The sequence below is a fragment of the Quercus lobata genome, chromosome 4 (genome assembly GCF_001633185.2).
Source record: "Quercus lobata isolate SW786 chromosome 4, ValleyOak3.0 Primary Assembly, whole genome shotgun sequence".
NCBI lineage: Eukaryota > Viridiplantae > Streptophyta > Magnoliopsida > Fagales > Fagaceae > Quercus > Quercus lobata.
The window spans coordinates 88281548-88297926 of record NC_044907.1 but is presented as its reverse complement, the minus strand read 5'-3'; the positions used below and the strand labels follow the sequence as shown (position 1 = coordinate 88297926).

Sequence of the window (16379 nt, the reverse complement as noted above, 5' to 3'; positions counted from 1 at the left end):
AGTAGCAAGGACGAGTCCCACAAGCCCGTAAGAAGGAAGAAAGCATAGTATGCCAAAGGAGAGGCTGCAGCTGCCACATTAAATGCATGACAGCTACTTTTCTGACCGCATTAATGTGGAGAGGACTTGTGAGCAGTGTTGCCTTGGCTATCACAACTCACAGAAAGGAGGGGAGGATGTCTGATGGGACAGACACTTAAGTGAAGGTCCAGATGATCAACAACTGTAGGGCCCTGATGGCTTCAAGAGGGCTATATAAGGGAAGGAAGTCCCCATGAAGAGGGGGACGAAAAAGAGGAACTGAGAACAGAAGAATAGGGTGAGAACCATAGCCTTTGAGCAGGGACAGAGATACATCCTCCACGTCTCCTCGGACCGTATATCTAATGGACATGAAGGAGATTTTCTTATTTTCAATTGTTGTATGACCCAATGTTAACTAGTATACACTTCATTAAGGCCTAGTTCTGTAACCCACTCTTTATAAATTCATTGTTTCGGGCTCCTTGGGCCAAAACCCCATACCTGTTGGGCCTGAACCCTGAATTGTGACCCTACAGTAACATATCAATTATCGGTATGCCTCAATACATATAAACGATATTAGGGATATTATAAATTCTATACATGAGACTTATTAATTGATATGTCATCAATCATAAAAAATTGGTAATCCAAACTGTTATTTATTATGTTGTTGAAGTAATACTAATTACATTCATTATCATATTAATTTAAAATCATATTTATTATGTCATGTCACCAACTCAATCTAATCTTTATGATTATGAGGCTTAAGGTAAATGGGAAAACCATCAACTAGAATAGGTGATAGTTTGCAAGTAATCTTTTCATCCGAAATTGCTTTCTCCCACTTGAATCTTGTCACCGCATTATGCATAAAAACTAGTATTTCTAATCGAGCATACTCCCTCCCAGGGCAAATTCTAGGTCCTCCTCCAAATGGTACAAATGTGTAAGGTGCTGGACCATTACTTTCAAATCTTGAAGGATCAAATTTCTCAGGATTGGGAAAGTATTTAGGATTTTTGTGTGTTGAATGTGGAGTCCAATATGCCTACAGCAAAAACATGGAATCGGAACATTAATAATCATTATTAAAACATAGAGAATTTCTATATAATTAATTTGGCTCATGTACTGGTACGTGTCACATACCTTCCACCCTTTAGGAATAGTAAATCCTGCATAAGTGAAGTCCGTTATAGCCTCTCTAAATGTTCCTGAAGAAGGCGGTATTAGCCTCATTGCCTCACGCGCCACATTCCAAGAGTACTTCATTTTCTTAATGTCATCCCAATTCAACAAATCATTCGGGCCCTTAGATCTTGCAATTTCCATTTGCTCTGTTTAACAATATGACCTCATTTTCGTTAGATTAATCTTTCTAAATCGCATTTATGAGATATGTCACATATGTCAAGAGCTACATTTAGCATACTAAATGAATTTTTTTGTATTTTTCTTAATTACTAGCTACAGGTGGCCGCTAAAAGATTGGGCCACTATAGTTGATTGTGCACGCGCTTGTGTATTGATAATGTTACACACTTCCCTCTTTAATGAGTTTTTGTTAGATATGTATTTTAACAAATCTACTACTCCCTCCGTCCCACTTTGTTTGTCCTCTATTCCATTTTGGGATGTCCCAAAATATTGTCCTGTTTCTAAAAATAAAAGTTATTAATTTACTAATGTTCCTATTATACCCCTATTTTATTAATAATTCAAATTTTTGATAAATTTATTTAAGGGTAGTTTTGGAAACTTATACATTTTTAAAAGGTAGACAAGACAATAAATGATGTTCCCTTAAAAAGTTTGACTTTTCAAACAGGACAAACAAAGTAGGACGGAGGGAGTATTAAATTACATTTTTCTATTTAATTTCCATACTTGCAAAACTCATTATCATCATAAATCAATAATTATCTTATTTATAATAATTTAGAATTCTAAGTCATTGTAATTTAAAATTATCCACAAAACTTAAAATATAGGGTCCGTTTAGATACAACTTATTTTGCTGAAAACTGAAAACATTGTAGCAAAATAATTTTTAAATGTGTGAATAGTGACGTGAGACTCATTTTTAATGAAAAAATTGCTAAAAAGTGAAGTTTGTGAGTCCCGTGAACAATGCACGGGACCCACTGATGTGCACTATACACGGGAGAAATGTCCAACAACTGTGGCTAAAAAAAAAAAAAAAAAAAAGAGAAAAACGTTGAAAAGTGAAAACTCAGATGCGCAAACGTGAATCCAAACACCCACATAGATCAAATAGTAAATAATATTTAAGTAATATGAAATTTGATATACATGTTAAACATAACATTATTAGAGAATTACACCGATTAATTATATATATATATATAAAATGTTCTCTAAATTGAAATTGATGTTAATCTACGATATACTATATTAAATGGTAGATACGCTTATGATGAAGATCTTTTAAAGCGAAAGAAGTCTAGCATGATAGTGTTTTAACGGAAAGAAGACGTAGGCCCATAATAGGTCGAGAAGAGGTACCTTTTAAGACCTCATTGTAAACATGAGGGAAGTCTGCTAGATACTTCAACACGAATGTGATAGCAGAACTAGTGGTATCATGTCCAGCAAGAAGTAAGCCCACAATGTTGCTAGAAATTAACAAGTCGTTCATAACTGATCTGCCGTTCTCATCTAATGCAAGAAGCGTGTGAGTTATAAAGTCACGAGCAACCGTCGCATTATTCTCTGATAGCAGATCTTTCTTCCTCTGTTGGATTACTTCTAAAAGCTCCTGGTGAATAACTTTGCCTGCTTTAATGGCGCGGTTAAAGTTTGTGCCTGGGATATTTATAGGCACAGACGTTAAACCATCTACGATAAGGGCAAAGGGATCAGCAAATGTTGTCACATGGTTGGGATCTGTGATACTCATAAACAACCTACAAGCCAGTGCAAAGGTATACTTGATTGAAAGTGGCAAAACCTTAACTTGTTTGTAAGGAGACCAATCTGTCTCCAAGTGTTTCTTTGCCATGGAGTCCATGATAGGTATAAAATATTGAAGAGTTTCCGGCATGAGAAATTCAACCACAGCCCTCCTTATTTTAATAGAATCTTCAGGGGAAATGTTTTCAAGAGATTCTGGAAGGGTAACTTTTAGCAAGAAAGGCGGCAACCAAGAGATGACATGTTTGTTCTCATTGGAGAACAGAAACCTGTTTCCTGAAGCACCACAAAACACAGCCATGTTCTCACCAAACAGTGAGGTTTTGAAGAGATCCTGCGAGTATTTGCTCATTCTGTTGTTAATGAACATCTCTGGTGTGCCTCTTTTCCCAGCCATGCCAAATTCCAGTGTTTCCACAATCACAGGCCATCCCTTTTTACCTGGTGGAAACTTGGCGCGAGTTGATTTTTGTTTATAGATGAGAAAGATGAGTGAGAAGGAAATACAAAGGAGTACAAGGTGCAGCAGGTTTGAAAAGAAATCCATACCAACTTCCACACCCTCTTGCCTGCACAAATGAGCAAGACCTAATTCTCCAAGTTCCAATTGAGGTTAGCTAGAGCCTGAATAATATCAAGTAAACCTATCACAATAAGTATAAAACTTGAAATTGTATCTAGTTAAAAAGTAGGAATAGCCTCAAATAATATTTTCCACTTCCAAATTTTTCCAACCAATTCATTCACAAGGCGTAGGCTCCAATTTATAAAATTAATCCATTCAATATTATCTCCTTAATACTAAAATCTTAACAATTTATGAGTAGCTTCTATAAGATTTACACAACATCGTACAGAGACCCATGAAACCAAAATCACAATATTCTCCAACACAAACCATTTAAATATTTTACTAGCTCCAAATAACTCAATAAAAATTATATTCACCATCTATTTCACATTAAGTGCTTGTTTGGATCCACGTTATTGCGCTTCTGTGTTTCACAATTCACGTTTCCTTCTCTTTTTTTTTTTTTTTTTAAGCCACAATTGTTGACTTTTCTCTTGTGAACGGTACACAGATGCACTGTTCACGGGACCCACAAAATTCACTTTTCAGCAGCTTTTTTATTAAAAATGGGTCTTACAACACTATTCACACATTTAAAAATTATTTTACTACTGTGTTTTTAGTTTTTAGTAAAAACAAGTTGTATCCAAACGGATCCTAAAGAGCCCAAACCCCAAAATCTTCACCACTTAGATAACCACCATTGTAAAAACTATAAACTCACACATCAAATAATTCCACCAACACAAAACTCATACATATAAACACATAAATATCACTTCTGAAACTCATAAATCACATGGATATCATTATCAAAGCTTAGATAAATAAATTAAAAAAAAAAAAAAAAGCCTCTAGCAAAGCATATAAACCCACCAAAAATATTGGAAATTTTTACCTCAAATAGTAAAGATGAGTGAACCTTATCTTTTTCTTATGAAATTTTTCGGAATCTTGATGGAAAAAAAATGGTTGTGGAAGTGCTGAGTAGAGTGTGAGAGAGGAGTGTATGTGAGGAAATGAAATGAAAAGAAAAGAAAAGAAAAGAAAGATGTAAAAGACCCTTGATTGACCGGCCAAATATGGAAAGATATTTGTGAGTGCGTGGTGAGGAGATAGGAGGTAGGTGGCTCCTTAAAAATCTGATCCCTTTGTTTGTTTGTTTGTTTGATTTTATTTTATTTTATTTTATTTTATTTTTTTGCTTTACATAAGTAATATATTATTGGATTTTATTAATATGTGTCATTAAAGTACACATTAATTTTTATTTTTAAAAAAAAAAATTTCAAAATTAAAAAAATAATGACAACTATTTCAATTCTAGAAAAAATATTTTCAAAAATTAAAAGTTTAAAATGTATCATAAAGACACACATTAACCCAACCCAATATTATTTTCTACTCAAGGAATAAGTTGATCCTGTTGTTTTCCCTTGTAATTATATTACAAGCCGACAGGCAAAATGGAAATAAACTATTTTCCATGTGTGTCGGCAGCTTTGATTGTCACCTAGCCCAAAAACAATTGTGATTTGACGTCAAAAAAAAAAAAAAAAACAATTGTGATTTTTAAAATTTTAAAGCAAGGATGCATGTACGTATCATTATTATTATTTTTTATTCTACGTACTTTGCAATTTGCATAGTTGCCGCATTACGTGAGTGAACATGTAACGTCCCAGTCACCAAAATAAAAAAATAAAAAGGGTCAGATATTTTAAGTGTCCCACATGCTCCCACCAACACACCATTCTCCACTACTCATTTCACACTATCCCTTTTCTCTCTTTTGGCCGGTCAACAAGGGTCCTCTACTCTTGTTTTCTTTTTCATCTTCTCTCAGATACAAACACTTATCTCACACTCCCTCACACTCTCCCACCGGTACCTCCATGCCACCATCTCCACCATCTTTTACCGGCAATGTTATCGGAAAATCTTTGAGAACCTCTAAGCATCTTCATCTTTTATTTGAGGTAAATATTTCTAATCTTTTTTGTGGGTTTATATGTTTTTTCATGAGGTTCTTTAGTCTAAGCTTTGATAATAATATCTATGTGATTTATGAGTATTGGAAGTGATATTTATGTGTTTATATGTATGGATTTTGTATTGGTGGAATTATTTGATGAGTGGGTTTACGGTTTGTGCTAATGATGACTACCTAAGGTTTATGTATGGTGGAAAATTTAAGGATTTTGAGTTATAACATGTGATGGTTGGTAAATCTAATTTTTCCAATGCTATTGGGTTTATTTGAAATTAGTTGAAATTCTAAATTTCTTGTCTTGGGGGATATTTTGATTTTGCTTTCATGGGTCTCTTGATGATGTAGTGTAAATCTTATGGAAGCTAGTCATAATGTTGGAGACGATATTAAATGAGTTAACTTTATAATTGGAGTTTATGCCTTGTGAATTAATTTGTTGAGAAACTTTGAAAGTGGAATGTATTATTATTGACGAGGTTAAATATTAGGCTTGCCTAATTAAGTGTTTATTTGGCAATTCCTAAACTGTAGCTAGATACAATTTTAAGTTTTATGCTTATTGTGTTAGGTTTCCTTGATATTGTTGAAGTTCTAACTAATCTCCTTTGGAGTTTGGAAAATTAGGCTTTTTGCGGGTTGTAAGGTAAGTAGCTTTTTAATAGGATTTTTGGAAAATAATCATGTTTTATAAATGTTGTTTTTGGGTTAAACACATTTTGGAAAATTATATATGGACATATGTTTTCTTAAAAGTATTGTATTGTAACCCTATTATATATTATTATATATGAAAAATGCATCATATTTGATATTGCATTTGAGGAAGTACATGAATTATTGATATGGAAAAAATGAGCATCTTTTATTTAATCTTTGATAAGGAAATCTTAGATTTTATGATATATTAGAAAATTTAAAGATGCTTATCTTGTCTTGTTATGTGGGAAATTGTTAGAAAATCTTTTGACAATAATAAAGTTGAAAACCTTACAAACTTTGTGGAAATTAGATTATTTAAGGTTTTTCTAAAACTACCTGGTTATAAATTATGTATTTGAAAGGAAAGGTATACCTGTGAACTTTATGGGGTTTTAACACCATGCCATGTGTAATTTCCCCGTGATCACCCGATTTGGTCTCCATAGTCTTTGTGACAATGGAATCAAATCCAAGTCAGTGCCCTTTTACTTTGGATGATGCGTTCTTCTCTGTTGCCCATGGAGGGAAGAGGTTCCTTGATTGTGTGTGGGTGAGGCTGCTGCCCATGGGGCCAAGAGATCACATGCAAGAAAGGTCCTATTTGACGCGCTCTCTCTATTGCCCATGGGGAGAGAGAAAAACCTTGAGGGTGTGGGTGAGGCTACTATCCATGGGGCCAAAAGTCTGCATACTAGAGAGTACAATATCATGCCAATTGTGGATGGGTGGATCCCCTGACCGGTCTAAGTGGTAGTGTGGTTTCTTTGCGATAAAATTACAGTATGTTAAATTTTATGGCCTTGGAAATTATATTGTTAGTGCTCACAGATTATGGTATATAGTTTCATGGTATTATTTTGTGAAACTTTGTATTTCATCATTTAATCATTCTTGTTATATTATTATTGAAAATGATATTGCAGTATTCAGCTAGCAATTTCCCAAACTAAAACATGTTTTGTATACTATTCATTATCATGAAACTTGCATTTCCCCCACCCCCATTAATTATACTACTTACTGGGCATTAACTCATCCCACCCTCTAACAGTTTTTTAGATTTATTAGCTTTACCTTGGGTAGGGAGCTTACTTCCTTGGTGATGATTAGAGTGCTATGTTAAATTTGGAAACTCTTGCTGTAAATGGTTGGTGACTCGATATTCCTATGTTCATCGAGACCATAATTAATTCTACTGGAGGTTGGTCACTTGAGGTTTGTTAACCTTAGGCGTGGTAGGCATAGACTCGATATTGAGATTCCTTATTCTTGATAAGATTGTGACTTTGTGTAATCCAAGAGTTTTGTAATATATATTTATGTATTATGTGGAGGCACATGATTTTTAGTTATTGTTTGTAAATGTGTTATAGAGTTTTGACTTGTAATGTGGAGATTTATGGTTCTATATTCTTATCCTATGGAAATGAAAGGAAAACAAAGACCTCCTATAGTTTGGTTTTCCAAAAAGGAAAAATCTACAGGTACCTTTGTGACGTATTTCTCATGTTTTGGACCCATTTGGGTTTAGCGCGTGACAGAATATGTATATATTGTGTGAATATGCTCAAAAGGTCTAATAACTGACTTTTTTACTTATTTTATTTATCTATTTACGTTCTTTCCAAACTTATGGTAGAGGTTAAGCAGAAATTACCTGCTGCACCGTATTCATTTTTCTTATAATTAAAAGCCAAATGGTTTTTTATTATTTTATATTTCATAAAGACAAGTTTGTATCTTTTACACCTGATTATTGCAATATCTTTTCTTCCATTAAAAACAAAAAGAGAGAGAGAGAGAGAGAGAGAGTCTATAGAATACAGACACAAATTTCACACTCAAGAGAATTATTAGTGATATACCAAAAAGTGGTGTCATTGGTAGACTCAAATATTGTAAAAGATGTTGCAAAATTTTGTGTCAATAGCATTAGTTAAAAAAAAAAAAAAAATTATAGCATAAATATTATCCATCATATTCAACCATTGCATGCCTTTGAAGCTCGCTCCTTGGTATTTTTTTTTTTTTTTTCCTTTTAAATTACAAATTACACCCAGAATTTTAGGGTAATTTTGATTTTATTCCTTAAAATTTCAAAATTTTAATTCACTTTCCTAACATTATCTATTGTTTTGATTGGGAATTCTTCTAGCCATGCTCATGCTAAGATGGACATTAAATGTTAGCCTAGCCCAAAACAATGTAGTTTTAAAGGGATAATAGTAGTTGTTTTTCCATGTCAATAAAAAAATTATTTGATACTTTATGTACTTCTTATTATTTTTCCAGTTTCTTTTTCTATCAATTATTCATTTTCTATTTGATTTTCTTAGGAAACAAACATAAATACAACAATCTTTCCTGCCTTCTGTTGTTATCTAAATAGGAATCCAACAATCTCACGTACTGTTTTTTAATAATCCAACAATCTTACATATAAAAATTACATAAATAAATATATTCAAATCACAAGGGGATATTCTATGTATACAAAAATTCAACCACAAAAATTTATATGAGAGTGAGAATGCTTAAGAAAATGATAAAGAGATATCGTCAAGAGTTGAGTGGATTAAGTGACTCTTCTTTGCTCATTCTTTACAAGGATATTAATTTGCACCTGATCATGCTGTCATTTATGACTAACTACTCCTTTCTAGGAAATAATACCACATTCTAGATTTAGTGGTGAACTTTAAAATATCTTTTTATACACTGGTACAGATGATTACAGAACTCTTTTGCAATTAAAATGTCTTTATACTTAAGTTTATCATCTGAATGTTGCTTGTGCTTTGGTGGGTCCATGAAATGAGCTTGTTTTATGGACTTTGTTTGACTCTGTTTACAATGAGCTTCTACAGGCTCTTGATGAGCCATTTTAAATTTGGGCTCAGGCTCGGGCTCGAGCTATTAAAAAACCCATTGATATTTAGTCTCCGAGCAATATTTGTTTGTGACTGATAACTGAATTAAATATTGTCCAATTTGTTTTGTGCCATTTCTGGATTGGGGCATTTACATCTGGGATGCACGGACGCGTCAAAACACCCGCTGCACCCGTATCCGACGCGGCAACGCGCGAGGGACGCTGCTGCCTGCGCATTGGTGCTGTGTCCAGCTTTTTTTTTTTTTTTTTTCTTTTTTCTCATTTCACTACGCTGGCCGACTCGCGCCAATGCGCGTTGAATCGGGCTAATTCATGCCAACTCAGGCCGTATTGGTCCATATCGGGTGAAACCGCCGAAACGCCGAAATTCAAAAAAAAAAAAAAGTGCAAAATCTTCTTCTCTTTCTCTCTCTGTCTTGGTTTCCTACCTCTACTCAGTCTAGATGTTGCGTAAACTGGTTTAGGAATACTAAAGAAAGGTTAAAAAAAGAAAAGGCATGAATTGGGAAGGGGAGTGAGTAGAAGACGAAAGTCAAGAAGATGAAAGAAGAAAAAATATGTAGAAGTAAAAGGCTGACTTGGTGTAGATTTTTTTTTTATTTTTTTTATATATATAAATTAAAAGGTGGGGAGTAGATTAAGCTTTGGAAAATGGAAGCCTTGAAAAAAAAAAGGTAAAGTTGATATTTTGACGAGACCAAACGTGATGTGTTGTGGACTTGTTGGCACTGGAGTGGCAGGTGAACGGAGAGAATAAAAAGAAAAAGATTTTAATATTGTGGGTTGTATTTAATTTATGATCATCATGTTTTAGTTATTATTTACTATTGTTTTTAAATTTGGTATATATTTATATAATGTGAAAAAGTATGCTTAGCAATATATTAAAAAATATAAATAAAAATATTTTTAATAATTTTTTAATTGCCAAGTCTCGTCACACCAGCACCCACCTTTTTCCAAAATTGCCGAGTCTCGCACCCACACCTGCACCCAAGTCCCGAAACGCACCCGTGCTTCATAGATTTACATTTGTATTTTGCATATTATTTCAGGCAAATGTGACCAGGCATCAAATATTTTCTATTGCCTATGTTTACCAGGGTTTGGAAACAAGTAGTCCAGAAAAAATTAAAAAATTCAATAAAAAATTCAAAATATATATGGCTATATATAAATCGTCATACTATTTTTGTCCCTAAACTTTATTAAAAATTTGTTTTTTAGTTTTAAATTTTTGAAAGTAAATTTTTCAGCCCTAAACTATTATGTTTTATTTTTATACTTAAAAGTTAAAAAAAAAAAAAAAATCACTAAACTATTAAAAAAATGCTCTTTTTTCATTTATATTTTTGTCCCTAAACTATAAAAAAATCTATTTACAAAACTTAGGGATGAAAAATGAACTTTTTAAAGTTGAGAGATGAAAAACAAACTTTTGGTAAAATTTAAGGATTAAAATAGTATTTTAGTTTATATGAAAGTGATTGTCCACTACTTATATTCGACCAATTCATCAAGCATTCCTAATAAGTTGAAACTATCTCTAAAAAAAAAAAACTTTTTTTTTTTTGTTTTTTAAAAAACAAAAAACACTCACTCACACACAATGAAGATGAAATGAGGTTCTAACATAGGCACAAATATTTGAGTGAACACATTGCTCATAATATGTTTCATAGTTGTCGAAGTGATAAAGTTTTTAATAGCAAACAATAAACTAGTGTCAATGAGCTCACATAAGATTCAATAATAATTTACCAACTCAATTGTTGTAAACCAATATTTTGTGCCTAATATTAGAGACATTGCTCACATTCTTTTAGAGGCATGAGTGATTTCTATATTAAAAAAGAAGTTTTGAAATCAAATGTTTCAACTTTCAACCTACCGTTTGATTTAATTGTGAAGAATTTTATGGCATAGTGTTTATACGTTTTCCAATTCAAAAAATCTGAAGTTTCAAAATTTTAATTTGTAGGGTTTCGAAGGGTAAATGGAAACAAGATTAAGGTTATAAACATTTCAAAATTCCATAAACTAATTTTTAAAATAGGATAGTATTTCAAATTTATTGCATCTATTCTATAATAATTGTTCTTTATTATTAAACCAAGACATCAATTGGATTTTAGTGTAGGTAATGACTAAACCATATATCTCTTATTCAACAATAAAATATTTTATCCATTAAGTTAGCTAGAACCTACAAAATATTTTACCAGTTGGATGTGCATTATTGCGGCTGAATTGAATTCTATGTAACATGTTATCTTTTTGCAGATGCATCCAGCATCCATAATGAAGGATGAATGTACACATGTATACTTTGTAGGCAAAGGTTGCAAGTGGAATCTGGTGTGACATTTGGGCAAATTCACAAGGTAATCTTCTTTGAGATTACTATTTTAGCTGCATATATAATGGAAGACAATATCAATAATTCTAAAATTTTCAATTTTCAAGTTATCGTCCACTTCCAATGAACTGTGACCTGTCATTCATGACATAATAATGATCTCTTAATAAGAAATAAATTTTAAAAATGATGTAAACCAACTTTGAACTTATAAATTAATCCATTCCTATTCAAGAATAATAGTAGCATAAGTATAGTGATGATCTTTTTTTCTTTTTTCTTTTTTTTCAAATGGTAATTAGTTTAAGCTTGAACATTATTTACAGGGAGTCAAGCTTCAGAATAACAGAATTGTCAGATTGAAAAATGAAGACATTAAAAATTTATTACACCGTAAGAAGTTTTACTTGGTTCTTGATTTAAATCACACACTGCTAAATTCTACTAAGCATAGAGATATGACATCAGAAGAAGAAAATTTAAAGAGCCAAATAGATTCTTTGCAAGTTATTTTTTTCACCTTTATATTTGATTATTCTTTGAAAGTGTACTCAGCTTTTCATTTATCAATGTTTTCAGGAACCATGGTAGCATTGCTTCTTTGTTTGTATGATGATCTCGAATAAGCTTGACTAGATACTATTGTAACGTCATCATGTTGTAGAACTTTTGGAAATCCACATGAATGATTATTGTTTGATTCATAATATAGTTTATTGCTCATCCAGTCTTATGTTGTTAAACCGCCATTAAATAAAATTTTAAGGAATTTGCTGGCGGAATATTTTGATTTTCCTGCAGAATGTTGTGGCCCTGAAGCCTTTTCCTTTTCACTTGCTGCACTTTTTTTTTTTCCCCTACTTTTAAAGAAAGATTAGCAGGATTTATATTCTATGCTTAAGGCAAGCTTAAATACTATGAAAAAAAAAAAAAAAGGCAAGCTTAAATACTGTCTTTATTTGTAATATCCCAAAAGATCTTTTTTGTTCCGTAAGGCATGAGGCGAACTGTAGATAAGAATGTTTTGGTAGTTATAGGGAAAAATTCCTATCAGATTCATTTTGCACGGATATGTGGTAAAAACATAAAGCATTAATGGCACCCAACAATTAAAAAGCAAATTTATTAAAAAAAAAAAAATGGCTTCCACGCTGCTTGGATCCTTGTCCCTTATAGGCCTTGAAAAACTAATAACAGAAAATATAAAGAAAGTGCTTAGTTACTGTCAACTTTATAACCAAAAAAAAAAACTCACAAATTGATGTAATAATGAATGTAATTAACCACATTAATTAAAAAAAAAATGCTAAAATTACTATAAATTTTACTATATATGTCTTCCAATATGATTGACTTCAAGAGCAAATTAAATAAATGAATGTCACAATAACTTTTATTTAATTGATGTCATATCAATTTGTAAAACTTCTATAGTTATAGCTTTGCTAGCATTGCACATAATTAAATGCCTGAATTAGTTTTTATGATTTATGATACACTGTAAGCTTATACAAAAAAATGATATTAGGGATACTACAAATTTTATTACTTGAGCCTTTAAACCTTTGTAGTAAAATTAATAATAAATTTAGTATTTTCCTATATTTCAAATATAGAGATAGTTATCACTAGAGCTTTTAACTCAATCTAAAATTTATGAGGTTTAAGGATAACGGGAAGACCGTTAACTGGAATGGATGATAGTTGGTAAGTAATCTTTTCATCTGGAATTGCTTTCTCCCACTTGAATCTTGTCACCACATTAAGCATATACACTAGTGTTTGTAAACGAGCATACTCCCCTCCAGCGCACATTCGAGGTCCTCCTCCAAATGGTACAAAAGTGTAAGGTGCTGGGCCATTCCCTTCAAATCTTGAAGGATCAAATTTCTCAGGATCTGGAAAGTATTTAGGATTTTTGTGTGTCGAATGTACAGTCCAAAATGTCTGCAAAAATATGGCTTCAGAACTCTAAGCATTACCATTAAAATATGGATTCAGATCTCATTACACTAAGTATAATTTGGCTAATGTATTGTTAATGAAACATACCTTCCACCCTTTAGGGATAGTAAAACCTTTGTAAGTAAAGTCATGTATAACCTCTCTGAATGCTCCTTGAGCAGGCGATAATAGCCTCATCGACTGACATGCTACATTCCAAGAGTACTTCATCTTTTTAATGTCATCCCAATTCAACAAATCCTTTGGACCTTTGGATCTTGCAATCTCCACTTGCTCTGCTTAACAATATACCCCGCTTTTTCATTAGATTAATCTTTCCAAATAGCACCATGTGTCGCCTGTGCAGAGAGCTGCATGCAGCATACTAAATAAAGTTTTTGAATTTCTTATTATTAGCTAGTGTATGGCCACTAAAAGATTGGGGCATTATAGTCGATTAACCTCACCCAGCAATTATAAGGCCTCTGTGATGAAGTTAAGATTTTTGTTTGGAGACAAACTATGAATTAAAAAAATCCTTAATTACAAACTTAAAACACAAACAAAGACACATTGAAACACATACTTTTTGCTTGTTAGAGGTATTAGGTTTATGTGTGTAGGCCCAAGAAGCCCAATTCTATTGTAAGCCCAGGTATACCTAACCCAAACTATCTCTCCCTACATAAACCCAACTTAAGTAAGTAGAGAAATCTAGCATTTGAAAATTCACATAAATAATAAATCATGAGTTATTAATTTCTTTTTAAAATTTTTTTTTACAAGATAGAAATTCTACTCTAGCCTAATCTATGTATATATGTGTGTGAAACTCCCTCCTGGAGACTTGAACTCCGACCCTTGCCCCCCACACCTTACAAATACTTATACTTGTGGAATGACCATCGCACTAAAGGTGTGCGGTGGTGAGTTATTAAATCATTTAAACAAGGAATGTGATGTATTAAATTGGTCTTGTGACTTCCTTTAAAAAAAAATTGGTCATATGAAAAAATACATATAAATGATCGTTTGAATTGTCATGTTGTGGGTTTGAGGGTAAATGATAGAGCTTGAAGGTAAACTCTATCATTTTTCCCATATACATTCTATCCTTGCAAAATTTCAAAATTATCAAAATTAATAATTATCCATAAAATGTGTTATGAATCGAATAGTAAATAGAATATAATTAGTACAAAATTTAGCACTTATGTTTTAAGAAGATCCAAAATGTTTAATCTAGGTTGGGTTTGGAAACAGATTATAAAGCCAGCTTATTTTACTATTTTATTTTTGCTACTATTTATAGGTCTCTCTACACTTTTTGATACTATTATTAAGTCTTACTGTACTATTTCAGCTAACTTTTACATTTATTTACAGTGCTTTCAGCAAAAAGTTTTCAATTTCAGTTAAATAAGCTGTTCTCAAAATGGATGTGAAAATTTTAAAATATTAATCTAATAAAAAAGCTACTGAGTAAAGTAACATTAACAAAATTGCTACACCAGTGTTTACTTCGTATATATTTCTGTAATAAATGGTTAAGTGGTAGAGATAGCTAGCCATAGCAATTGTAGATAGCATGTTTAGAAGAAGTACCTTGCAAGACCAGATTGTAAACATGAGGGAACTCTGCTAGATACTTCAACACGGATGTGATAGCAGAACTAGTGGTATCATGGCTAGCAATAAGTAAGCCCAAAATGTTTCCAGCAATCACCATCTCGTCCAAAGCTCTACCCTTCTCATCTGATGCAAGGAGTGTATGAGTCAATAAGTCATGAGCAACTGTCCCTTTATTCTCTGCTAGCTCTTTCTTCCTCTCTTTGATAAGCGCAAAAATCTCTTGGCGAATAACTTTGCCTCCTTTTAAGGCACGATTGTAGGCTGTACCTGGAATATTTATAGGCACAGACACTGTACTAGCTTTGACAAGGTTAAAGGCATCAGAAAATGTTTTCACATGGTTATGATCTGTGATACTCATAAACAACCTACAAGCCAATGCAAAGGTATACTTCAATGACAGTGACAAAATCTTGACTTGTTTGTAAGGACACCAATCTATCTCCAAGTGTTCCTTTGCCATGGAGTCCATGATAGCTATGAAATGTTGAAGAGCTTCTGGCTTTAGAAATTCAACCACGAGGCTACGCAATTTAGTAGAATCATTGTTGTCATAGCTTTCTTCAGATTCAAACACTACTTTCTGTATGCTTCGTGGCCACCAAGCGGTGACATATTTTTTCTCGTTGGAGAACAAAAACTTGTTTCTTGAAGCACCACACAACACAGCCAAGTTCTCCCCAAACAGTGAGGTTTGAAAGAGATCCTGAGAGTATTTTCTCATTCTTTCCCTAATGAATATCTCTGGGGTTCCCCTTTGTCCAGCCGTACCAAATTCTAATGTTTCTCCAATGATTGGCCAACCCTTTTTACCAGGTGGTAACTTGGAATGAGTGGACTTTTGTCTAAATATGAGGAAGACAAGGCAGAACGAAATAGAAAGGACCACAAGCGTCGTGTCTCTCTCCCAAGTAGGAGCTTTCTCTCACACATTCTGTGTGGTTTCTTCCTCCACCTCTGTGTGGTCTTCTCCACCATCTTTGGGTGGGTTTTCTCCACCTCTGTGTGGCTTTTCTCCACCATTACGTGTGGGTCTTCTCTACCTGCTCTTTTGTGGGCACTCTACTAATTTTTCTGAAAATCCCTAAATCTAATCCCAAAAATCTCAGTTACATATCAACCATCTACCATCCCATATCTTTATCAATTAGCCTCTTATCTTGTCTGCTGGTTTTAGTGCGGGCAACACCGGTGAAGAAACTCAATCATCGGATTCAGCAAGGAAGTGGGTCGGCATCTGATCAACCAAATTCCGGTTTTCAACTTGGAGCTTATCTCTCTCGCCGAATGAGCAAAGTTCTTCTGGAGAGTGGGTCTTCTTGAT

General features: G+C 33.1%; 2 protein-coding genes across 2 annotated transcripts; both read right to left on the bottom strand.

Moving 5' to 3' along the window:
• Nucleotides 1-608: 608 nt before the first annotated feature.
• Nucleotides 609-3527, bottom strand: LOC115983980 (beta-amyrin 28-monooxygenase-like). Its single transcript, XM_031106849.1, has 3 exons — nucleotides 2557-3527; nucleotides 1180-1367; nucleotides 609-1078 (listed from the first exon to the last, which is right to left on the bottom strand). The coding sequence occupies exons 1-3, from the start codon at nucleotides 3509-3511 to the stop codon at nucleotides 773-775; spliced, it is 1449 nt and encodes a 482-aa protein (XP_030962709.1). The 5' UTR covers nucleotides 3512-3527; the 3' UTR covers nucleotides 609-772.
• A 9599-nt stretch (nucleotides 3528-13126) lies between these two features.
• Nucleotides 13127-16078, bottom strand: LOC115986081 (beta-amyrin 28-monooxygenase-like). Its single transcript, XM_031108944.1, has 4 exons — nucleotides 16055-16078; nucleotides 15029-15959; nucleotides 13532-13719; nucleotides 13127-13426 (listed from the first exon to the last, which is right to left on the bottom strand). The coding sequence occupies exons 1-4, from the start codon at nucleotides 16076-16078 to the stop codon at nucleotides 13127-13129; spliced, it is 1443 nt and encodes a 480-aa protein (XP_030964804.1).
• Nucleotides 16079-16379: the final 301 nt, after the last annotated feature.